Source organism: Podarcis melisellensis (assembly GCF_964234715.1).
Source record: "Podarcis melisellensis genome assembly, chromosome: 2".
In the NCBI taxonomy this organism is placed as follows: domain Eukaryota; kingdom Metazoa; phylum Chordata; class Lepidosauria; order Squamata; family Lacertidae; genus Podarcis; species Podarcis melisellensis.
This window is the reverse complement of record NC_138529.1, coordinates 23,935,515-23,961,615: the sequence shown is the minus strand read 5'-3', so window position 1 is coordinate 23,961,615 and position 26,101 is coordinate 23,935,515. Positions and strand designations below refer to the sequence as shown.

Genomic DNA, 26,101 nt, shown 5'->3' with positions numbered 1-26,101 from the left:
TAAGCTATTGCTTCTTTAGAACAACATTACCATCTGCAAAGGAGATGATTTCAAGTTCAGAATTCTCCGCAATGACCCAAAAGTGACTTTGGGCCACGGTGCACATGGGAAAACTTCCTATGTGGGTCTCATTTCTGTGCACAAAACTGTCTTATGTATCCAAATATGCATAAACACCTCTGTTTGCACCTGTTTACACATGATGGGCAGCCGGCATCCGTTGGGCTTCCTACTGCAGGAGACGTCATATAGGCATCTAAGCACATGTGATGGCACATAAGGAAGGTACCTGAAATTTTCTCAATATAACAGTATCGGTTGTCGTATGTGAAGCTAAGACAGTGAACAAAGGAAGAATGAAAGCCCTGGGAGCCTTTGATCATGAAAACTAAGACTTGCTGGTTTCCCGCACACGTCTGGGTTACCTTTTGGCAATGTAAGCAAACGTCATGTATCTTGTACAAATATGATTGTGGCCCCTACCAAATGTTTGCTAATTCCAGTTAAAAAATCACAGAACCATGTACACAGAACAAGGCTATGGAGTAATCTCATCCAATACACCCCACCCACCCCAAAACCCTAAGGCATCATCTTTTATGCAAAAACACCCCAAATGGATGCCTGTCCCAACTGTACAGGACAACCTCCAAGAAGGCAGTTGCCTCAACTTCCCCAGGCAGCACGGCCTATTGAGGAACAATATGCATGAGTCAACGAGGCTTCTTCAAATGTGTGAATTTGAATCTGCTTTCCTGTAATTTAAACCCATTGCTTCAGGTTCTGTCATCGGTGCACTATGTGATCATCTACTTCTTCTCCCCTTCTTTCCGACATCCTTTAGGAAATGAATAATTTTGACTGCCCCTTAACCACTTTGAGATATCCCTAGAAACAATCTTCACTAACGCGGTATGTGAACTTTCAAATAACAAGAACACACGAGCTTTGCAGTTTTGATTGGAAGGGGGAAATAACCTGGGTGTGCTTTATTCTAAGACTCGATAAAGGTCTATGTACCTGCCAAAGGACAAATTATACAGAGACAAGAGTTGACAAAAAAACTCAAAAGCACCTAAGTGATTAAGGAACTTAGACTCCACATTTTAATTCCTAAAATAAAGCCCGAGGCATGTAGTGTTGATTCACAGTGCAATAATCCTTTCTAAACTGACTTGCTGTAGACAGCACTGGCATTCTACTATAGGAAACCAATGGGGATATTAATATCGGCTATTAACACTGATCCTATCTCGTAAATCCAGCCTGTCTGTTACCACAGCACTCAAATAAAGGTGTTCTGAGGTCAAGAGGATGTGGTGTCCAAACGAGTCTTCTATTCCAAGAGGAAAGCAGCAAAAACAATCTCTACAGCAAGCATCAGATCCATATGTAGGAAAACCAAAAAGCTGGTTTTAAATGTCATGTTTTTCAAAGTGAGAATTGATGCTGGAACCAGTTCTAAAAACTGGCTGGCTGAGCTGCAGTTGCAGCTGCAGACAATCAATCAAAGCAGCTCAGAATCAATGGGGAGGGGTGGGAATTGGAAGCGAGAGGGGGGGGAAGCATGCACATAAAATGGAAAACTAGGAGCAGGTTACAAGCCTTTCTAGGCCTTTAAGATTACAAAGAAATGCGAGCCCACTTTAGTGTTTTGTCTGCAGTCAAATGTCTCCTGAACGGTTTCCAATCGGCGTACGCACCAACGACCGGTTGCGTTGTAAAATGTGGACTGCAGGAGAATAGGACGACAAGTTCTGTGAACAAAATCGACACGGCAAACACTGACGCTTTGGGTCTTCACCTGGCGTGGCTGCTTGTCTGAATTCTGAGCTGCTCCACACTGATGCCCCCCTCAGGGGCAGAAGTAGTGTGTCCCACAGTGAAAGGACAAAGCACTAGCAAGAACGTTAACTTTCTCCCTCAACACCAAACCGGCAGTACAGCATTCCTCACCCATTGTGAACACTGCCATGGTTCAGTTCAGGAAATGGAAACGCTTCAGGAGCAAAAGAGTCCTTGACAGAACTGCCACAGCCTCCATCAGATAAGACCCCTGTGGCCTTGCTATAGAATATATTGAATGGAGATTAGGTGGCCATGCAAACCGCCATAACAACAAAGCTGTGACTAAGGGCAGGTCAAGGTGGAAGAAGGCCTTGGGCAATTCCAGAAACAGTTACCACCAGGCCTTAAGTCACTCAAGTCAGTACTGTTTGGCCAAAAGAGTGTTTCTTTTGAAAACAACAACAACAATAATGGTCACAGCAACAAATTAAGATGAAGGGAGCAACACTTATTGTCCAACTCCTATTCACTTGGTTTTTCTATGCTTTTCAGGCAGAAACACTGTTTGATCCTGTGCCAGACGTGTAGGGTGGGACTTGCTCAGGTTAAGCATCCAGAAAAAGTGAAAAGTTGTGAGGGGGTTGGTGGGAGATGAGCAATGAAGTGGCAATTTGTGTATGACGTGTGAGTGTTCAAGACAAAAAAAAAAGGAATACTCCTGCCAGTATAAAAACGAGCAGTGCAAAACTGACTGGCCCCTGGTCCAGCTTTTGCATCCTCGTCTAGAGCTGCACCCCTCTAAGTTCCATTTTCCTTCAGGGCATCACCTTCTCTTCAGTCAAATGCACTGGCCCATGACTTACAGCCAACAGAGCGGGCACTTGCTTAGTAAACAGTTAATGTGTGAGACGTATATAGATATATATCCCGCACTTCAGAATATAATTATTCATTGGAGGCATAACCAAAGCCATGGAATAAGAAGTCACCACAGCAATGTTTTTGCATCCTCTTGATGTTTGTACAAGAACAATGCTGTCTCTGGGCACCTCCTAAAGAAGGATGCAAGCCTTCTCATGCATCAGTGGGCTGCCTAACATATAAGCCAAACTCTTCATTGAAATTAAATTAGTCTTCCACCCTATACACATATATAATATTTATCTATATGGCCCACGCTTTCTCCTCCTCCGTTTCCCAGCAATGCCCTATAAATACTAATCTTTGTAGCTTTAGCTGTTGCAGCTGTAATCACCCCCCCCCCAACCTTCCAACTCTCACATAAGAACAAAATAAAAAGGGTTCTATTAAAATCAAGCACTTAACATAAATATTAAAACAATGGTAGGGACAAAATATAACTCTACATATAGAACTTCATAACTACCGTAGCACCTATTACCATAAACAAAAGCAAATCTGGTCTGACAGGGAACATGGGGGGTGGGGGTGGGACTGAGGCGACGCTAACAGAACTTGTGACTGTCGTCATTTCAATCACTCTTTTAAATTTTTGTTCGTTTACAGTTGACAACCTTATTAAAATTCATTTCACTAACCAGTTCATTCTAAGTTACTATGGTTACCAAGGAACCCTTTAAAAAATAAAAATAAAAACCTTCAAGAGGATGATGATAGGACTTTAGCAATAATAATAATATTAATAATAATAATAATTAAAAAAAACAAAAATTGGCCAGTGGCAGGTTCTCCTACTGGTTCTCCGATGAGGGCTGCCCTGCCACGTGCCCCTCCTCCTAAAGCCCACCAGTCCACAGAAGGGTAAAATCATGTACAAGTCCATTTCTCAGTTCCCCAGGATGAGTTTGACAAAAGAAGCCACGTCTGTCTCTTTGGATTCGTGCAGGGTGAAGAAACTGTGTTTCTGAAAGAGAGCGAGAGAGAACCAGTGAGGAGAAGGGAAAGAGAGGGGAAACATGTCAAAACCTTCCATTACACCTCTCACAGGAATCCTAGATTCCCCCCACTACCACACACACACACACACACATTAAGTATAAAAGGACCACAGTAATTCCCAAGCAGGACGCAGGTGGCGCTGTGGGTTAAACCACTGAGCCTAGGACTTGCCGATCAAAAGGTCGGTGGTTTGAATCCCTGCGCTGGGGTGAGCTCCCGTTGCTCGGTCCCTGCTCCTGCCAACCTACCAGTTCGAAAGCACGTCAAAGTGCAAGTAGATAAATAGGTACCTCTCCGGTGGGAAGGTAAACGGCGTTTCTGTTGCTATCAAAGGGTTAAAAGAGTAGCAGAAACGCTCTAATCACTGAGCAGCTGGAGGTCATTAGGCTTCCAGGAACATGAGTCTGTATAAATAGTCCCCCTGTTTGTTTGTTCTTCCCCCTTCTCCCTTTTGGGTGTGTGTTTTGCTGAGATGTGTGGTTCGTCGCCAGGATTGTTTTTTGGTGTTTTGTAAATAAACCTTATTTTTGATTTACAAACCGCATGCTCCAGGACTCCTTTTTGGGAAGATGCTGCCTCTCCTGCCCTTCTTAGCTGCTGCGCGAGATCCTCTGCCGTGGTGAGACTTTTAAAGAAGGAAGTGCACTGGGCATTTACATTAAACTAATTAAAGTTTAATGGGACAGGTTATGGATGTTTGTACGTCAAGAAGGAGATAAGGAGAGCAGTTCAGAGTGATTTATGCAAGGACTGGAGTGAAGACAGAAGCGGTTGCCGACAACGAAAGCCTCCAAAGCAGCTTGAGTCCTGCAACGTGCCTAGAAAAGTTTTAAAGAGGCACTGCGCAGTTTGTACTCGCTGGAAGACGTCTGATTCCTCAAGGAGCCACCTCAGCAGCTGGGAGACGGTCTACAGGTGTGTGAGTATCGTTCCTAAGCCCCAGGGAGGATGGCAGAGTCCCAGGAAAGTTTTACTGTCCCGTTTACGCGACTCAATGGGAAAAATTGGCAAGATTGGAAGGCTAGAGTAAGGGTTTGGTTGCAAGCAAAAGAGTTGTGGAGCTGTACTGAAGCACCGCCTTTACAGGCAGCTGCAGACGCGTCTGCAGAAGCCAAAGCAGCAGCAGCAGCTTCACAGAAACGCGACAGGAAAGCCCAAGGTCTACTAGTTTTGGCAGTGGGACCAGAGCAAATGCCTTATGTTTCTGAGTTAAAGAACACGCATGAGGTCTGGACGGTTCTGCAGCGGTTAAATTCCAGAAACACTGCGGGGGCCAAGATCCATGCTACAAGATGTTTGTTTGATTTACGTCTCCAACCGGGAGCGTGTGTGAAAGAACATATTGCCAAAATGGTGTCTGCCTTTAATCAACTAAGACAGCTGGGCATTCCTTTTTCTATGGAGCAGCAGTCATACATATTGTTGTCTTCTCTTGATAAAAGCTATGAGACTCTAGCTCTAACTTTGGAAGCTATGCCTTCAACTGAATTAACCCTTGAATACATTTCTTCTCGGCTTGCGGATGAACAGGATAAAAGGCAAAGAGAAAGAGGTTTGTCTTTAAAGGGGAGTTATGCTGTGCCTAAGAGTGTTGATGCTGAGTTTGAGCACACAGTAAATGCTTTTGCAGCTAGACACTGTTTTCGCTGTGGTTCCCCTTCCCATCTAATCAGGAATTGTCCACGTGAACCTGGTCAAGACAGCAACAAGGCCGTTACCCCTAGTTACCAGACAAGGAGTTCCAGGGGACGTCGAAGAAGAGGAGGAGGTCGTGGCTACTCCCACAGCACACAGCACATGGCTTCAGCAATGGCGTTGATGCAAGGGCGTGGCCAAGGCAGCAATCTACGCTGGTTGATCGACAGTGATGCATCTCACCACCTGGTGGCGCCATCTAGTGTCCGTTTGCAGAATTGCAGACATTTGCAAACCCCTAAAGTTGTGACTATGGCAGATTCAACTAAACGTTCCTTAGAGACTGTAGGCACAGTGTTCTTAAATTGTTTGCAAACAGAAATTGATGCCTACGTGCTAAAGGGACTGAAGGGGTGTATTTTGTCTGTGTCAGAACTTGATAGAAATGGGTTTAAAACTGTGTTTGAAAATGGGGTTTGCACTATTTCAAAGAATAACGTATCTCTTTTGCAGGTGGAATGCAGAAATGGGTTATATTATTTTGAGACAAGTCCAGATGAAGTTAAACAGGTTCATGCTGGTTGTGTGAACACGCCTACCCATAATTCTTGTGTTCATTTATGGCACCGCCGTTTAGGGCATATTAATTTTCAGTATGTTAAAAGGCAACCTGAATTATCAGAAGGGTGCAAATTGAACATATGTACTAAGTATTTGGATTGTACTGCATGCAAAAGTGCGAAGGTTCATAGATGCAGCTATCCCAGTTCAGATAGGAAATCTGACAAAGTATTCCAACTTGTGCATATGGACCTATGTGGCCCAATGCCTGTTGCTAGCATGGGAGGTTCGAAGTATGCACTGTGTCTCTCGGATGACAAAACAAAGGTTACATGGTTTTTTCCTCTCAAAACAAAAGCAGATACTGCAGAAACAGTTAAAAATTGGGTTCATGCGGTAGAACTTGAATTCGGTACTAGAGTACTTGCTTTTCAGACAGACAGAGGGTCAGAATTTACCGGGTCTGTGTTGCAGAATTTCTTTAAGAAAAAGGGAATTAAGCATCGTCTGTCTACACCTTATTCCCCCCAAGAAGGAGGCGTGGCCGAACGTAAAAATAGGGTTCTGCAAGAGTTGGCAAACTCTATGTTGTTTGATGCTAAACTTCCTCAGAGTTACTGGGCGGAAGCCTGGCAGGCGGCTACTCATATTCTGAACCGAGTATATAATTCGGTAATTGATACTACGCCTTATTTTGCTTTATATGGGAAGAAGCCCAAAGTTAATTACTTTCGGGTGTTTGGATCTCAAGCCTATGTACTTATCCCAAAAGCGTTAAGGAAAAAGGGAAGTCCAAGGGCTAGGAAACTCATCTTTTGCGGGTACGAACCACATGCCAAATCTTGGAGGTTTGTGGACCCAGATGGGGATACTACAAGAGTGGTCCTCAGTAGGAGCGCTGATTTTTGTGAGCAGTCCGGATGGACTCACTTACACGCTAACCCTGACATTTTGAGAGATGATTTAGGCATTCATGCTGAGAAAGAAAGTCCAGAGAGTGATGAGCCAGAAGGGGATGGTGCACATGGTTCAGATGCAGATTCTGATCAGGCACGAGGTTCTTCTCCTAAGGTAGAAAAGCCAGAATCTAGGAGTGCTCCAACTTCGCCAGTCAGTAGGCCTAGCAGACAGCAAAAGCAAAGCAGGTCACCTGCAACACCAAGCCCAAGGGAGGTATCTAAACGGAGGTCTTTATCCCTAGGGGCGCGTCCAGACATAAAGTCTGAGACAGATTCTGACAGCCAACGGTCAGAGGGGGCACAAGAGGAGCAATTGCGCAGGTCAAAACGCGCCACGAAGGGCAAGCCGCCAGAGCGGTTTAAGGTGACAAGTGTATACGTAAATATGGCACAGTGTGAGCCAGAAAGCTATATGGAAGTACAACAGCTTCCAAGCTCAGAAGCCGTAAAGTGGCAGGAAGCAATGGAAAAAGAGATGGCTTCAATGAAGTCTCTCGGTGTGTTTACAAGTACAGAGCTTCCGAAAGGGCAACAAGCTGTAGGTTGTCGATGGGTATATCGTTTAAAGCCCACAACTACTGAAGAGTTGCAATATAAAGCCCGACTAGTTGCAAAAGGGTTTTCGCAGCGCAAAGGTGTTCACTATTCTCAAATCTATGCCCCTACTTCAAGATCGGAGTCATTAAGAATGCTTCTAGCCTCTTCAGCTAAGAAGGGAAATAAGCTGTTTCATTTTGATGTCAATGTGGCTTATTTAAATGCAGACTTACAGGAGGAAGTCTATATGACACCACCACCAGGTTTTGAAGGAGACAAGCCAAACCAGGTCTGGCGCCTACACAAATCCATTTATGGGTTGAAACAGTCCGCCCGTAATTGGAATTCCTGCTTAAACGATGCTCTAGAGAGCATGGGGTTCAGAAAGAGCGCAGCAGATGCGTGTCTTTATCTAAAAGGCTCGGGATGTGAACAAGAAGCAGTTTTGATATTTGTTGACGATTTATTATACAGTGGAAAGGATGATAAACTTGCACAACAATTTGCCACAAAGCTTGGAGAAAGGTTTCAGATAAAATCACTAGGCAATGTATCTGTTTATCTAGGAGTTAAAATTCAGCAAGATGAAAATGGTAACTATTGGCTTAGCCAAGAAGCTAAAATCCAGCAGTTGCTGGAAAGGTTTAAAATGAACAACTGTGCTGGTGTTAAAACCCCAATGGAGTTAAGTTACACAAAGGATGCTCAAACTGAGCAAAAGGCAGAGTTCTGTAATCCCGGGGTTTACCAGTCAGCGATAGGCAGTCTACTCCACATTGCACAGTGGACTCGGCCCGATATAACATATGCTGTCAACATGCTGTGTAGACAAGCTGAAAAACCATCAATGCATGCTTGGCAAGGAGTAAAAAGAGTTTTAAGGTATCTCCAAACTACCAAAAGCTTTCGCTTAAAACTATCAGCAGAGGGCAGCACACAACTTGAATGTTGGGCCGACAGCAGTTGGGCAGATGCTGGACCAGATAGAAAATCAGTGTCAGGAATGGCGATAAAATTTGGAAATGCACTAATTGGTTGGAGATCAAGAAAACAATCACTTATAGCTTTAAGTTCAACTGAATCTGAGTTCAATGCGTTATCAGATATATGTAGAGAACTGGAATTTTATAAGCAACTGGTACAAGAATTGTTTGGAGAATGTTCCCTACCTATCAGAGTGTGGGAAGACAATCAACCTTGTATTAAACTAGCTAAATCAGGTCAATTCAAGGCGCACACAAAACACTTGGATATCCGTTATCAAAATGTATGCCAAAGTGTAAAACAAGGTTTAATTGAACTAAAGTATTGTCCAAGCCAAGAAAATCTCGCAGACGGTTTTACAAAAGCTTTGAGTCCGCAATCTCATAAATGTTTCTGTTCAGGTTTAAATTTGTATTAAGGTTGGTACAGCTCAGTGTTACGAGCGAGAGGGGGTGTTGCTATCAAAGGGTTAAAAGAGTAGCAGAAACGCTCTAATCACTGAGCAGCTGGAGGTCATTAGGCTTCCAGGAACATGAGTCTGTATAAATAGTCCCCCTGTTTGTTTGTTCTTCCCCCTTCTCCCTTTTGGGTGTGTGTTTTGCTGAGATGTGTGGTTCGTCGCCAGGATTGTTTTTTGGTGTTTTGTAAATAAACCTTATTTTTGATTTACAAACCGCATGCTCCAGGACTCCTTTTTGGGAAGATGCTGCCTCTCCTGCCCTTCTTAGCTGCTGCGCGAGATCCTCTGCCGTGGTGAGACTTTTAAAGAAGGAAGTGCACTGGGCATTTACATTAAACTAATTAAAGTTTAATGGGACAGTTTCCATGCGCTGCTCTGGTTCGCCAGAAGCGGCTTAGTCATGCTGGCCACATGACCTGGAAGCTGTACATTGGCTCCCTCGGCCAGTAAAGCGAGATGAGCGCCACAACCCCAGAGTCGGCCACGACTGGACCTAATGGTCAGGGGTCCCTTTACCTTTTTAATTCCCAAACAGGGTGATGATGACAGCGAGCCTTGACTCAAGGTACATTTTCCGTGGGACACATTTGGATGCAGCACCGAGCCATCAAGCATGGTTAACCAGGTGAGTTTGTGCACGAGCCTCCCTTTCTCCAATGGAGAAACAAGCCATGAAATTGGTTGGCTTAGCATTACATCCCAACCACTGTCCCAGTTAGTTTTGCTGCAAACAAACCACAATAGGAAGCCAAGGTTCCCAATTGTGGCTTCTTGGGGAGGGCTGTTTTGGGTGTAATGCTAGGCCAGCCATCCTTTGGTTTGTTTTTCTGCTGGCCACAGGAAATAACAGAGCAGGGAGCTCAAGCCCAGCTCATGCACAGACTGATTTGCTCACCCATGGTTTATGGCTTAGTGTGGCATCCAATTGCAACCAACGTCTCCACAGCAAAATACAGATGTCCTCCCCACCCATGGTCAAATATAAATGAACTGGATACAATATTATTGCAAAAATGGTAATCAGCATTCCGTCAGGGCTATCAAAGAAAAGCTTACCGTGAAAAGCAATTGAGAGCTATTGGAACAATAAATAAATACCACTGAACTGGACACAATTCAGCAACAAAAACGTCCATAAAGATTTAAATGAACAAGAAAAGAAAGATTCCTAACGTCTTTCTTGTGTGGGAAGTGCTTTTCATCTCTCTCTCTCTCTCTCTCTCTCTCTCTCTCCCCCTCTCTCTCTCATTAATTATCACAATAATCCCATTAAGCGTGTATTCAATACAATTTTTACAGATAAGCAAAGCCAAGATTGAAAAAGAAGGCCGTGCCCCAAAGTTAAAACTGGAAGTTCAAAGTTCAGGAAGGCCTGAAAGATGCTCCTCCCTAACCACTACAGTGGATGCAACTCAGAGAGGGTTTCCTTTGTGAGGAAAGACTTGAAAAGGTCCTCAGAAATGAACCCAGACCTACCCAATCTCTTAAAAGAGATCTCCAAAGTATTTCAGTCAATGAGCAAATGAGTTTTGAATATGAAGGCTTTGAGGGAGGGAGGGAGGGAGGGGCCACTTCTATGTGGTACGAGGTGTGACTCTCATGTATGATCTAGATCTCTTTGGCTGGCTCCTAGATTACGCATTGTAGCTGCAGTCACACCAGGGTTTAGGCGAGAGAAGAATCTATTCATCTAAATCCTGTCTCAGACTTATTTAGGGCTGGCTCAAACACAAGTATGTGCATATGTATAATTATATTTCTATATTGCCCTTCATCGTAAGATCCCACGGCAGTGCGCAGAATAAAATACAGGATAAAAGCAAGTAAATAAGTACAGCGAAACGAAACATTCGTAATTTATGTGCATGACACATGGTAGGGTCGGATGAAACTCCATAAATTGGCCATTATGTATGGACTGGGGTGTCTGCCAGTAATTGCTCCCCATGCAACATATATGCCACAAGAAGTCATGTGTGTGGGAGCTTACTTCCATGCAATATACAACAATACAACAGTACACACAACAACACAACAGTACACCGATAGCCCTTAATTCATACTAAATGTCCGAAGTGTTGAGGTGTGTTTATGCAGGAATACTCTTGTACCACACTGTACATGTTGGAACAATAACAATGTGTAAGCCAGCCCTGTAGGAATGGGAATGTTCCCATGCTCAGAAGAGGTGTTCCCCTGAACCCAGGCAGTGCAGAGCAGTGGGTATAGCTAACATGGTACCCCAGCATGTGAGTACAGCATCATCTGCAAAGGGCATTGAGGGGGTGAGGGAGGGAGAAAGAGTAACACTCATTCTCTCCAGCTGGATGTGGGGCCTGGGAAAAGGTGGTCAAATATATGGGATCCTGCCACTAATATTAAGAACTTCACGGTAACCAGCCAGGTGAAAATCTGAACATCAATGTCCGAAAAGAAAAAAGAAAAAAACTGTGAGGAAAATGACCACTTTTCAAACTTTCAGCCTTCTGCAATTTCCTGGCTCATAGAACTGGTTTATGTTGCAAAGGATTCTGGGGTGAAGAATTTGTCCTTGGTCACAGGCTGGACTCACGGGCCTGTCGCCCAGCCTAACGAACACCCTTTTGGCCAATCTGCCTTTGAAGGAAGCTTTGCCTGCCATTAATGTTGTTCTCCCAGGCGGAACCTCCCATCAGCTTCCAAGGAACCCCAGGGTTCCCCAGGACGCGTTTTGGAAACCACGGCGGTAATATAAAGCAAAGCGTAAGTAAGAAAATTAGCTCTCTAGCCATGCCCGAGTCATCCTCTCATTTTCCACTTGAAACCTCAACGACGCAGGAAAGCAAAAGAAGCAGCCTCAGCCTTCAAAGACAAGCAGCCCATTCCAGGACCACAATGTCTACTGCCATGGGAAAGTGAAAAGGGCTAGGGGAGGAAAAGCCCAAACCACAGGACCTTACAACAATAATGTCAGCCATAAAATACCACAATGCTGAGATAGATTTCAGAGGTGATCCAATATCCTAATTCAATAGAAATGTGCAGGGCTGCCAACCAGAGCTTGGCTGAAGAACATGCCTTTCCTCACTTCCACCCTGGCGAACCCAGTGTGTGCTAAAAAGCCACGTGATAAAAACACTGCTGTATGATTTGGAAGCGGGTGGAGGGATTAATTTTATAAATGCACGTATGGTGCATTTTTAAACAAGAGCCAATAAATCGAGACCTTTCTCCACCTAAAAAGCTGTTAATGAAAGGTACATAGGATCACAGAGTGCTGGAGTTGGAAGGGACCACTGGCTTAATCCAGTCCAATCCTTTGCAATGCAGGAATCTGGAGCTTGAACCCACGACCCTACATAATAATTGCGTTATAGATCCCTTTTGCAGAAATGCCATAGGAATTACTTACACCAAAGAAAATCCCGTGTTGCAAAACAGAACACTCTGAACAACAACAAGCAACACGTCGGCTAATATTATACCGACAATATTTTTATAACACTATACTGTTTCAAAATTCATAAACAGAAGGCATATAATATGTCCATGGAGTCACAAACTAATAAGAATCAAATAAATGTTCCAGGAACAAGAATGGTAGGAATTGTAAGTCACTGTCAAAGATCACTGAAATGGAGTCAGAATGCCTTTCCACAGTCCATGTCCTACAAACGTGAGCTGATGGGTGCTCCAAACGTCGAAATAGGCTGCACTGAGCACAACAGCAAGAACAGTACAGTTCTCCCAGGATAATAAACTGTTTCAATGATAAATCTTCATCAGCAAATTAATAGTTCCCAAAGGTACATCAAATGGCCATGGATCAGCTATCACTAAAAAGTGTAGTAAGCTGGTGCCATGTCGCTTGTTGTTGTTGCTTGTTGTTGTTCATAGGAATTACTTATACAAATTTCTTTTGCAAGAAAAGAAGAGGATAATGGTTGAGAAACTTACACTTGGATATCAAAACCACCCTTTAAAAAGAGTCAAAACGAGGTGGCAGACTTGGGAGCATCTCAGAATTTCATCAGCATTAAGAAGGAAATACGTACTGCTATATTATACACATAAATGGATGGAAGGGTTGAAATCATTGCCAGAAGTCCCCACCTCCCTTCCCCAGGGACTTCGCAGAGGTGAGAAGGACATGGTGGTGGCTGCCACAAAAGTTTTTGGAAATTCATGCCGTCTTGCTTGATATAGTGATTTCATGGGTACAGGTCATAGAAGAGAAAGGGAACTGCAACTTCTCTACCGTAAAAATGGATCCCATGCAGTAAAAGCAGCTTGAAAATTTGTATAAAAGCCCCTTCAGAAAGAAAAACTACAGTCATCTCCCTCCAAACTGCAGTGCCTTTTTAGCAACATCTGGGTGGAAATTGCTGAAACGTCCGGGAAAAGCTCAACAACTTTTGTGTCCGGATTTTCACTTTTTGAAATATGGCAACCCTAACTGGTTCTTGAGTTTCCATCTGGCAGAAACAGTAGTGCTGATTAAGGATACTTAATGAATTTGATCTTTGAGGATTCCAGTACAAATTTACCCATTCTGCACCTCCCTGAGTAATGTGGGAGTCCCTCCCTGGGACTTAAGACAGTCACTGGATTTCACACTTCCTAAGGTAAACTATTGGCTCAAGACATGATTCAGATAACGTAAAAGAACGCTAACATTTGTGGGTTTCCATCTACCTGGAGGGAAAACCCAAACCAATTCTCAGGATGAGCATCCACAACGACAAGTTGTCAGAACCAAAACTTGTGTTTTCTGCCTGTACTGCACCTGGATCTGTTGCGACTACAAACTCACCATTAGTTCAGGGTATGTTGGCCTCTCTTTGGAATTCTTCTTCAAGCTTTAAGGGGGGAGGAAGAGAGAGAAAGGAAAATTATAGGTGTGTTTCAGCCAACAGAAGCAAACAGCCAACTTGCCCGTGAAAACACAAGGAATTATCTGTGTCCCTGTAAAGGAGGGTGATGGGACTTGCTTTGCACCAGTCTCAGCACCAAAGGACACCAGAAATGGAACCAAAGCGATGCCAACTGATGTCCACCCAAACATGTAACTAGATCATGCATGGTTCCAGCTCCCATGGCTATGCATGCAGAGAGCTATGAACACAGAATCACTCCTGCATTAATTCCCATGCTTAAACTTCCCTTAAAACTGCAGGCAATGGAGAAGGGGCCAAGAGAAGCTGCTCTGCCCTGCTCTCTGGCAATTATGGCAGGGGCCCTTCAGGCATATCATTTGTATGGTGACTTAAGTGTGACTGGGATTCCAAGGCAAACTTTTAATTCTGCACAGCTGGTGGCAAGCTGTTTCAGTGCCCTCGCCAAACTTCAGTTCCCAGTATACTTTGCAGGGCACCAGGGCAAGCTGAACTGGCATAAAACCAATACTTACTTGTAGATGAGCCTCCTCAGACATTCCCACCTCCCAAAGAGATGAGCACACATAATATTCATTTATCAGCTGTACACAACATGTGGGGCTGTTCTACCTTCCCATCACCTTTGATCTGCGTCACCCATTGCCAGGACAGGCCAGCTCGGCAAGCTTCATCCCTTCTGCAAACAGCTATTATTACTACAATGGGTGGCTGGGAAAGTTTGTCTGTGACTTGAACGGGTGAGGTGGAAGGGTAAAAAAGATCCATTTATTCCGGTCTCCCTGCAGCTGAAAATAGCTTTGAAGACAGGATGTAATAGCAACTCACTTCCTGGCAGAGTATTTACGGGGAAGATGCTTGGAGTGACTTGAAAAAAGATCTCCACACGTACACATGCTTTAGCAGAGAGGGGAAGGAGGTGTAAAGTGTCACACTGAGAGAAACAAAAGTGTGATCATCGGGCTATAGTAAACACACCCTCTTCTGGGATTTGCCAAGCCCAGGGGGTAGAGGGGAAGTGGAGGATACTTACTGAAGGGATACTTCCTGCCCATCTCTCACTGCATCATCTCAGAGCTCAGGTTTACGGAAACTCTTATGCTGTGTAATATAACAGAACCCAATGATTCTTTCGTGTGTGCACACACGCACACCCCATGTCTTTGCTTATCAAAACTGACAGGAGAGAGTGTGCATGTCGAAAATTGTTGGGTTGGTGTTTTTTTTAAATAAACTAGCATCGAACTCTATCCAAGCTGGCCATGAGGAAATTTCGTATTCTTCTGCTAATTTATTCCTTTCCCATAAGCTTTTCATAACTTTACTATGAACCTAGGCTGCATTTTTGTAGAGTTTAAATCTATTTCTCTTTCTCTCGCTCTCTCGCTCTCTCTCTCACACACACACACACACACACACACAGAGAGAGAGAGAGAGAGAGAGAGAGGATTTGGATGAGAGTAGCAATAAGAAGGCAGAAAGATAGGGGTAAACTGAAGATGCAATATATAAACCGAAGACGCTAGATGGGATGATACGATGGCAAGTTTGGCCGTCTGAAAGAACATAAACTTACAGTGTCGGGACTAAATGGCTCAAAAAAGGCCACTATGAAACAATGAAGTAAAACAGCACCCATTTAAATGTCACAAAAGGAACTCCATTCTTTTAGGCAGCCTGCAGGAACCAAAGACTCTACACTGCTCTATTTCAACGGTCTTTTTCTTCTCCTCACACTCCGCCTTGGCACAATGGCGTTTCACGTCTTGCCCCAGAGAACTGAAGGACCAGAACTCTGACACACTGAGTCACTTCCCCCATAGACCACTGGGAGGTCAACATGACATTTCCTGAAAGCTACAGGAAACAGTCCTTGAGGAAAGTTCACTCAGACACACGTGCCTTAGCTCAGGAAGAAGGCAGTGGAAGTAGAGATGGCTGACGTAAAGACCAGGCTCACATATGCACCTTGCCAGATTCCCTTGAGAGCTTCTGCCTGTTTTCAAAACAATGGAGCAGCTACTTCCAGAGCAAGTATCTTGATCATGCCATTAGCAGCCAAAGGCAAGCATCTGCTGACTAATTAAACTGACTTCTTATTTATTTATTTTTTTAAAAGCAAGTAGTGGACTAAAATAATTATCCCCACCTCCTCTACAGCATTTTATAGATATTTGTGACAAATTTTCAAGGAGGGATGTGCGTCTTATACCTGTCAGCCAGACCCTTCAACCTCAATCCCGCAAAAATTTTAACTCATAAGCTGAATTCTGGAGAGAAGGTGGGGTTTAACCCACAAGCATGGGTGCTGCTCTATAAAGTAAAAGGTGATTGGCTCCTGCCCCAATGAGCTTACAATTTAAAATTTCACACAGGGGGACAATAGCAAGTTCAGTCCAGCTACACCAGAGCTGGTCATTTGGGGCGAGCGGTGGAGCCATTTGTTGTTGTCGTTGCCACAGAATTTTAATGCATTTTAAATCTGATTTAAGTTATTGGTTGTCTTTTTCTCCTTTATTGTAATGTGAATTCTGGCCCCAACCCAGTGTTTTTGACCCTTATAGATGCAAACTTCCTTTTTACCTTTTTTTTTAAGAGTCAAAAAGGCAGCATGTAATTCTTCTTTATTTAAAATAACAACAAACTAATAACGTAGTGCATTTGATTTATGTATTTACTGAAACAGTTTAATGGAGACGTTATTTTGTTACTGCAAACTATCCCGAAATAATTAATGAAGGATGGTGCAGAACTAATACTTTTAAATTATGTTTATGCATTTATATGCATACGTGTGTGTGTGTATATATAACTATATACGCACAGACAGATCGATATACTCCAAAATAAAAGAAATCACAGTAAAACCAGTCAAATTCTACTGAAAGCTCAGTATTAAAACCAAGCAAATTCCTGGTGAGCACGCAAAGGTCTTCAATAGCATTTGGTTCAAACAAAAATAAACTAGGTCAGGGATAGAGGAACCTGTGGCCTTCAAACATTGTTGGACTACAGTTCCTATCAGCCACAAGGGTCTATTTTGTGTTTCAAACTGGTTGGGTGTTTTTTAAGTGTACGCCACCTTGAGATGCTTGTTTGGAAGGTGATTAAATGTATCCACAATAGCGATAATGATCATAATCATTAATACCTGCCTGTTGGTTGTGCTGGCTGGGGCTGATCGCAGCTAGGAGTCCAACAACATCTGGAAAGCCAAAGGTTCACCTCCCACCCACCCACCCACCCTTTGACTACATGAGTCTGGGAGCAGGATCTAAAGTTAGGTAGGGGTCCCGTGGGGTTCCTGCCCCACCCCACCCAAAAAATGACTCACGCTTACCACTGTGAGGTAAAATCAACAAACTCTGCAGAGAAGGTGTCTGGGAGCTGAGGCGATGGCTCTTCCACCACCTGTTTGAGCTGCTGGAATGGCGTCCCCCAGGACTCGTACGGAAACCGCAAAATGGCCAGTTCAATCTGGGCATGGAGAGAAGATGGAGAGACATCAATATCACTTTCTTAGGTTATTTTTTTTAAAAAAGAAAGGTACCTTATAAAGGTACCTTTATAAAGTACCTTTATACAGTAGTACCTCGGGTTAAGAACTTAATTCATTCTGGAGGTCTGTTCTTAACCTGAAACTGTTCTTAACCTGAGGTACCACTTTAGCTAATGTCTAAACCACTCAGTCCAAACCACTGAGCCTCTTGGGCTTGCCAATCGGAAGGTCGGCGGTTCGAATCCCTGCGACGGGGTGAGCTTCCGTTGCTCGATCCCAGCTCCTGCCAACCTAGCAGTTCGAAAGCACATCAAAGTGCAAGTAGATAAATAGGTACCGCTCCGGCAGAAAAGTAAACAGCGTTTCTGTGCGCTGCTCTGGTTCGCCAGAAGCAGCTTAGTCATGCTGGCCACATGACCCAGAAGCTGTATGCCAGCTCCCTCAGCCAGTAAAGCGAGATGAGCACCGGAACCCCAGAGTCGTCTGTGACTGGACATAATGGTCAAGGGTCCCTTTACCTTTACCTTATCCAAAAAGTACAGTGAGGAGACAAACACTGTTCCGTTTCCCTAACAACCGTAGCTTTTGCTGCCATCTGCAGGCATGGCCCCGCAATGGCACCGCACCTCCTCTTACGGCTTCTGCTCCCTCTTTTCTTTTTTCCGCTCCGCCCTTAGAAACCCTGGGCTCATTTGGCGCCTCTGGAAGGCACAGCCTGTGCGAATCCCTGGAGACAACATGTCCCTGGGAATATTTAAAAGTAGCAGCATGTGAGGCCAGTTCAGCTGGTTTGCGCCACGTAGCCACAGCCTTCCCTGGAGAATGCAGAATGCCAGGGGAGGGTATGCTCTCTGTCCTCTCCCTCTCCATTCCCTTCCCACAGGGGCTGTTGCAACCAGAGGGGACTCATCATTCCCTGGAGAATGATTCCAGTTTGCCAAAAGAAGCTGTCTGTTTGCTCTGAACGCTCTGATTCCCTGAAGCAGGCGTGGTGCCAGTTGAGTGAGTATGGAGACAGATTATGACTGCAGGGCACCAGGTTTCTTTCAGATAAACAACCTACACATGCACGCTGATGCCTAGCTGCATTAGCATTTATCGGAAGCACTGTTTTAAAAGAGGCTGCGGAACGCTTGTACGTTCTGAAATTCACCTGCCTACCCAAACTAGTCTGTTTTGGGTTGTTGTTTTTTAAGGAAGCCAGTCCCGATTTTAAAAACCGATCAGTCCCAAAGCTGCTGACTTGATTGCTCTAGAAAACAGGCTGCCGCCAGCATACAAGCTGACACAACATCCGGAAATCTAGGCGTCTCTCCTGGCAGCCTGCTTTCCTTCTGACCTGTTTCTGCCTATGGTTCTTAGCACAATTCATCTGATGTCTCTTGAACGTTGTCAAGAGAAGCTCGGAAACCCACACAAAGTGAAGACACTCCTTTGTGGGGGGGAATTAGGACCTCTGCAAACAAAACGAGAAGGCACAGCTTCAGGTCTGCAAGAGGTCAGCTGGAGAAGGGGGGGAGGGGGAAGCAAAATTGACGATGGAAAGCAAAGCAGGAAAAGAAAGTAAAATCCACCTATGCAGCTTTTCAACATTAAAACTGCACCGCGTTTTTGGCTTTAAACCCGCCAATAAATCCAGAAAGGAAAAAAGTGAACTGCTCCGATGAAGCGTTTCTTCATGCCAGTGGCTCTCAAAATGCATTTTGGGGGGCAGTCTCCAAGTTTTCAAGAAGTGTATTTGGGGGGCAAGTTTCCTCAAAAGTCTGCCTACTTGCAACTACAGATCACCCCTGGCGATCGGTGACAACTTGGGGCACTGTGTTTGTGCCATGGCACACTCTCAAATCACATGTGGTGGTGATAAGGCTCAATAGGCCTGTATCCCACTGAAAGGAAGGCATGCCCTAGAACCATCTCCCCCCCCCTCCCCATCTCTCTTGCCTAGACAACATCTCCCATCAGCCCCAGCCAGCACGGGCAATTGTCAGGGATGATGGGATTTGTAGTCCAAAACACGTGGTGGGTAGGTGAAGGATGTTCACATTCCCCACAGTTTTCTGCAACATGTGTTCCCCAGTAGACTGTGGCTAAGGAAAGGGTTCCCTTAAAAAGAAAAAGGCTGAAAACCACTGCTATATGCCTTATCTGTAACAGTGATGTCTTACAACCCTTTTGTTTTCTGTTTGTTTTCTATATGCCACCCATTCCAATTTCAGCAAGTAATAAGCTTCTCTCTCTCTCTCTCACTCTCTCTCTCTCTCTCTCTCTCTCTCTCTCTCACACACACACACACAAATACTTGCCAGACAAATACAGTGGTACCTCAGGTTAAGTACTGAATTCGTTCCGGAGGTTCATACTTAACCTGAAACTGTTCTTAGCCTGAAGCACCACTTTAGCTAATGGGGCCTCCCACTGCCACTGTGCTGCCGGAGCACGATTTCTGTTCTCATCCTGAAGCAAAGTTCTTAACCCAAGGTACTATTTCTGGGTTAGCGGAGTCTGTAATCTGAAGCGTCTGTAACCCGAGGTACCACTGTATATGGCATACAATGGAATACTAAAATGCACACATTTAGACTAAGAGTCATGGGTCTTGTTTCTGAAAAAAGGTTGACGATTACTGTTCCGGACTTCCTATAAACTCCAACCGCCAGTATTAGTCCAGTATTAACACAACCCTCACAGTTACTCACAGCTCTTTCCAGCCTCAATAAAATAACAGAATCATAGAGTTGTAGAGTTGGAAGAGATTCCAAGGTAGGTTGCCTAGTCCAACCTCATGCAATGCAGGAATTTCAGCTAAAGCATCCATGACAGACGCCCATGTAAAGAGGCAGAAGCAGTCAAACCACATTCCCCAACCAAAAAAAAATCAATGCTCTCACATAACCCGCGTGACCGCAATGGGCTCTGCTAAGTACAGTGGCGAACTTAAAACAGTGAAATTGTTATCTTTCCTCTCACAGAATGTTCCGCATTTAAACATGGACACATTTTGAGCTCACCATGTCTTCACTGTATTGAAGGCTAAAGGCCTGAGCTGTATTCAGGCATTTTATTAATCGCAATCAGCCGCAGATTGCAAAATATTTTACGTGTGGAACAAGGCCAAACGGACAAAACTCTCTTCAGTAGACACAGTCCATCAGGCCTTCCTGTGTAAACTCTTACCATAGTGATTCCCAGACTCCAAATATCGGATTTGACGCTGTATCCCTTTTGGTTTAGTTCTGGGTTGATTCTTTCAGGCTGGTGTGGGGGGAAGAAGAGACAGAACACAAATAGTATTATATTTAGTTGCCCAAGTTGTAAATCCCTCAGCGATGGGGGAAGGAGACTCTCTTGACTTCCTGTATGCATGCAAATGAATGAAGGTGTATGCAGTGTCTAACTCCAGTCAGATATTCCCTTAGGCTTTGAAGAGATTTCAAAGGGAGTGTCTTTCTGTCTTAATCTGATTTTTGTTAAGAGCAGGGGCATAGGAAGGGGGGCAGTGCGCCCTGGATGCCATCATGGAGGGGGGGGGGGGTTGACAAATTATCAAGGAACAATTACTGCCCTACTAGGGCGGTTCATAAAAAACTTTTTTAAAAAATGCCTGCTCCAAAGGTCTTATCTTACTACACTAGGAATTATATAGCTATATCTGAAATTTCATGCATATTGGTTAATATCTTGACCTTCCTCCATGAACATAACAGTTTATTTCGCCGTGTTCATATGTCGTGAAAGCTGAAATTTCAATTCAGTGGAGCCAAAACACAATCCATCCTGTAGATTTAAGTATCTGTCCATAGTCGCCTACTTGTTATCTGGGGCCCAGAATCCACATTCCTTTGTAAGAAAATATGAAATAATGTAAAACCATTTTTGCAGGCAAAAAGAAAAAATCAATTGGGGGGTGACAAGAAAGTTTCCGCACCTGGTACCACCTGACCTTCCTACGCCTCTGGTTAAAAGTAGCCTTCCCCAACTTGGTGCCCTCCAGATGTTTGGGACTGAAGCTCTTATCAGCCAAACTTGGGAGGATATCACATTCAGGGAAGGCTAGTTAAGATGATGCGCTTGGTTAATCTTCAATATAACAGGGAGCACTATAATGCATTTGGGAGCCAGTCAACTAAAAACACATCGCTGGTGATGAAATAAGTCTGGATGGCAAAAAGTATCAAAATGTGCTTATTCCCTCACTACCATCACCCCACTAAACCTTTATCACACTCTGCCATCTTTCATCATCATCATCATTTTATTATCGGACTGGATTGCCCCAGCCACTCTGGACAGCTTCCAGCATCTAAAAACATAATAAAACAGTAAACACCTCCCTATACAGGGCTGCCTACAGATGTCTTCTAACAGGGTGGGTGCCACTACCGAGAAGGCTCTCTGCATGCATCTCCCGTAAGTTAGCTATATTGTTATTTTGTCACAAGCGATTTTAATTAAAGAGCCAACAAAAGTGTAAACAAACTGGGTGAAACATAATTTGAAATGCTGTCGCTACACTGGCCCCGGGAGATGGAGGAGCCCAGTTTGCTTAAGAACACAAGCAGAGCTCAGAGAAGGACAAGCTAAACCAATAAAAAATGAACCCACAAAATATCTTCTTAGTTTCGGTCTTTGTGTGCAACACCTGCAAGTTCAGAGGCAGACAGTCCATCTAAACCAGGCATGGCCAAACTTGGCCCACCAGCTGTTTTGGGACTACAGTTCTCATCATCCCTGACCACTGGTCCTGTTAGCTAGGGATGATGGGAGTTGTAGTCCCAAAACGGCTGGAGGGCCTAAACAGTCTTACAATAATGGGGCGGAATTTAACATCACACTCTCCTGAGAGTTCTGTCGGTGAAAGCAGTTTGGCTTGCCAGACAGAATGATCCCCCCTCTCCTTCCAGTACATGAAGGTCTGGGGATTCTCTCCCCAGGTCAATTTCAGCAATTGAGGGTGGGGGCAGACCCCATTGCACAAGTGGAAGCCCTTCTGCAAAGCAGAAATACTGAAAATGAACAGAAACAAAAACCCGTGCCCATACATGTAAAGAGTCAGGAAGTACAGTACAGTGAACTTTTCCCATATTTTGTACTTACTGTAAGGTTGCCAGATGTCCCCATTTCCCGGGGACAGTCCCCGGATTTACACATCAGTCCCCAAACAAAATCCATTGAAGTTGAAAAGTGTCCCCAGATTCATTGAAAACAATCTGGTAACCTGAACTTACTGCCATGTAAGGCTTGCAGCCAGCATCCATCGTCTTGGCCACGGAGTCAACGAGGTAACCACTGATTCCAAAGTCACACATTTTCACCTGTCCCAGTGTGTTGATCAGTACGTTTGAGGGCTTGACATCTGCAAGGTGAAATGCACAGGAAGCAGGTTGCTTGCAGTAGTGTTACAGCAGAAATGGAAGAGGACAAACATGAGCCACCAGAGGGCACCAGCATACATTTCACTTGAGAACCACAGGAGATAAGAAAATGATGTCTTTTCCCAGGCTGTAGGCCAGGGACAGGGAGCCTGCCACCATACAGACGTTGGACTCCTATCCAGTAAAAGTTCAAAAACAGGGGTACAAGTTTGAGCAGAAGTCACAGGGGCCAAACAGAGATGCAGGTTCCATTCTGGCTCGCTGTTAACCATAGTTAAAAGAGACTGGGAGCCAGCATTAAGAACCCATGCTCCTGCTTCTTCCTGGAGCACAACTGCTACCTTTGTTTTAACCATGGTTAGCACCAACATTCAGCAACAGGCAGATTGTCCAAGACTTACAGAAACCCTGGTTTATTCTATGGCAGGGAAGAAGACGTGGAGAGCTAGTGGTCACATTTATGCTTAATGCTAAGCCATGTTTTAGAACTATGTGCAGAATGAGCCCGAGCAAAACCCCATGTGCAGGTGCTTTCCTCGTTTTTCTCCTTCTCCCAGGCAGCCAGCCAGACTTTGTCAGCGAGTCTCCCCTAATCTTGGTTTGCCATTTTGTATTAGACAGGGATCATTGTTTATCGAACCTCTGGTTGGTTAAACAAGTGAGCTTCATTAAGCCATGGTTTGGCCTGCTTCACACATCTCATCCAACCATTGTTTAAAACTAACTATGGTTTAATGTGATGGAGCTTGAAAGTTCCAACAGCACTGCTCCCTGACCGATGTTGAGACAAGTCCGAGTTTGGCTTGTCCGTCATCTAAACTGGAGGTTTCTTTCCTCCAAGCAAACGTCACTCCAAACAAATACAGGGCTTTTTTTAAAATAAAAAGGTAAGAAAAGAGTCCACAAACCTATGTTTGAGATAAAGGTGAGTCCTGGGGCTGAAAAGGTAGAAGACTACTGGTTGAGAGTTATATGTGACAGTAGCCATTGTGTATTTCCAGTGCTGATTCCTGCTTTGTTAAAGGACTCACAGCATAACAATTTCAATGAAATTATCTCTACTCTGAATGGCCATTAAGGAAGTGATTTATCTCTTACACTGAAGCAGAAGATGCTGGTTTTGCCTCCAAGCATCTTCCTCCTATGACACTTAATGAGGGAGGATTCCTAGTGGGCAAGTTATATGACAATAGGAGCTCACCCCGTCACACAGATTTGAACTGCTGACTGCACAATCGGTAATCCCAAGGGGCTCGGTGGTTTAGACCACAGTGCCACCTCCATCCCTGTTGCTTTGTCCCAGCTCCTGCCAACCTAGTAGTTTGAAAGCATACCAGCATGAGTAGATAAATAAGTACAGCTGCGACAGGAAGGTAAACGGCATTTCCGTGCACTCAGGCACTTTGCGCTGTGTTCCGTGTGCCAGAAACGGTTTAGTCATGCTGGCCACATGACCCGGAAAGCTGTCTGTGGACAAATGCCAGCTCCCTCGGCCTGAAAGTGGAGATGAGCGCCGCACCCCATAGTCAAATTCGACTGGACTTAACTAGGTCCTTTACCTTTACCTTTGCCTATATGACAATGATATGTAAATATTTAAGTGCTTCTCTTAAGTGATCAAGGCACATATATTATTTGGACCCCAAGTTGCAGAAGCAGATAGTCCTTTTGCCCAATTGTAGATAATATCCCCATCACCGAAGCCCCTCCACTCCAGCCATCACTGCTCAGCGCAGGCTCTGACTCTCCCAAGTAAGGCTGTTTGTGAGACACAGGAGACTGGAAGGGATAGGGGGGAAATTCCACTGCACTAACAGTTCTCCATTTAGCATCGCTTTGGGTTCAATCCATTATACCACAGTAATCCTTACAGCCGCAATGTACAGGTAGGCCAGTTCCATTATCTCAGATGCAGGTGGGGATGCTGATATAGGACAAGTACCAAAACGGCATTTGGCAAAGCCAAAATGAGAGTTCCAGTATTGAAGCAATACTGGCCAGGTCAAAATCAGCATCCTGAGTTGGGCCTGGAAAGAGTATAGGTACTAAGTACCCTCGGCCATCAGGGAGAAGAAGTCTTGTTCGCTGATGCAGCATCAAACTGACCTAAACTGACCCAAACTGACCTAAACTGACGGAAATGCCATTTAGCACTTTGCACAGCTCTCTTCAACCCATTTTCCAGAACCAAGAATGGTTATGGCGTCCAACTCTGGTCGCACTTACCTCGGTGAATTACAGACAGCTTACTGTGTAGGTGCTCTAACGCTTTCACAATCTGGGGGAAAAAAAGAACAGGGTCAGACAGATAAGAACGAGCTGAAGCTGGCTGAAGCAGAAGTATTCTGCTTCTCTCGTTCCTCCCAGGCCACAGGTTAGCTCTTCTTTCAACACTTAACCAGGCTGGAGACAGTCTAGGTTGGGCGTTTGGGCAATTAACAGGCAGGAGAATGCTGAGCCTGCAGTCTGGCACCAGGGTGATAAAACATGATTCATACTATTCATTGCTCTTCCAACCCCCCTCTTTGCAGTCTGCTCAAAATAAAACACTGATGTAACAACCTTCGAGGGATCACAGTGTGTTCAAGCTTTGGGCATCACTCTTTAGGAAGTTTTGATGGCTGAATTCCAGCAGAGTTCTAAATTCCTTGGAATTCCAGGTTATACACCCAGTATAAGGTGTCTCCAAAGCACATCTTCTAAGAGGCAAAGTACACAAAAAGAAAGGAGCCCTGGGATTGTTCCTCAACTGCAGAGGAAAAATATTGTTTTCCTCCGCAGGTAAGAAAGGAGCTGGAGAGGGAAAGTTCCCCGTAGCAGAAAAATGTCTCAAGGAAGCAATTAAGCATCCCCTCTCCAATGGCAATCTGAGATCAAGCCACCAGTCCCTCATCCTCAGGTAACGTTCAGTCTTTGAAACTAAAGTCAAAGAACAAACAGGTATTTTCATTGCATGTCATTTGGCCCTCAGCTCACCTCTCTCTTAATGTTTCCCCACAGGGCTCCCTAACTCCGCTTTGCAAAACAAATTCTGGCTCTTCTCTCATGAAGGGCTTTCCAGGCTACTTTTAGGAAGATGTGGCTCATAAATACAGAGGATAAGCCCTAAAAGAGAAGCCAGCTGCTATTTGTTCTCCATTTTGCCTTTGCAACTTTTGTACATTTAACAGCTGACTGGCAGATGTCGGCTGCCAAGATGGAAAGGGAGCTGAATCCCCTTTGGAAGAGAATTAAAGCAAAAAAAAAAAACAACCCCAGAAGTACTCACTGAGACGGCTATTTTTCCTAAGATGTCCTCGGGAATCGTCAAGCCTTTCTCAATGACTTGCTTGTAGAACTTGTCCAGTGACGTGTCCATCAATTCCATGCAAATCCAAACATCTCCCTGGGGAAAGGCAGAGGGAGAAGAATGGTGTCAATAATTCTCTACTCTGGAGTGCCAACTGCAAACAAGCACACACACACACCTGCTTCTAACAAAGTGTATCTGCATTGCCTTCAATGCCTCCCTA

The 26,101-nt window shown here is 44.5% G+C and overlaps 1 protein-coding gene and 1 long non-coding RNA gene across 2 annotated transcripts in view; one reads left to right on the top strand and one right to left on the bottom strand.

Annotated features, from left to right (window-relative positions):
* Positions 1 to 26,101, top strand: part of LOC309363609 — a 37,791-nt gene that overhangs the window by 9,440 nt on the left and 2,250 nt on the right. Inside the window, exon 2 of the long non-coding RNA XR_014165470.1 lies at positions 25,371 to 25,488. This is a non-coding gene — a long non-coding RNA (uncharacterized lncRNA). The remainder of the gene's footprint in view (positions 1 to 25,370; positions 25,489 to 26,101) is intronic.
* MAP2K6 (mitogen-activated protein kinase kinase 6) overlaps positions 3,426 to 26,101 on the bottom strand; it is a 77,197-nt gene continuing 54,521 nt past the window's right edge. Inside the window, exons 6-12 of the mRNA XM_081899876.1 lie at positions 25,858 to 25,974; positions 24,816 to 24,867; positions 22,443 to 22,570; positions 20,392 to 20,469; positions 17,059 to 17,195; positions 13,637 to 13,682; positions 3,426 to 3,673 (exon numbers count right to left, since the gene is read on the bottom strand). Of these exons, the coding sequence (XP_081756002.1) occupies positions 3,596 to 3,673; positions 13,637 to 13,682; positions 17,059 to 17,195; positions 20,392 to 20,469; positions 22,443 to 22,570; positions 24,816 to 24,867; positions 25,858 to 25,974 (636 nt within the window). The 3' untranslated portion in view covers positions 3,426 to 3,595. The remainder of the gene's footprint in view (positions 3,674 to 13,636; positions 13,683 to 17,058; positions 17,196 to 20,391; positions 20,470 to 22,442; positions 22,571 to 24,815; positions 24,868 to 25,857; positions 25,975 to 26,101) is intronic.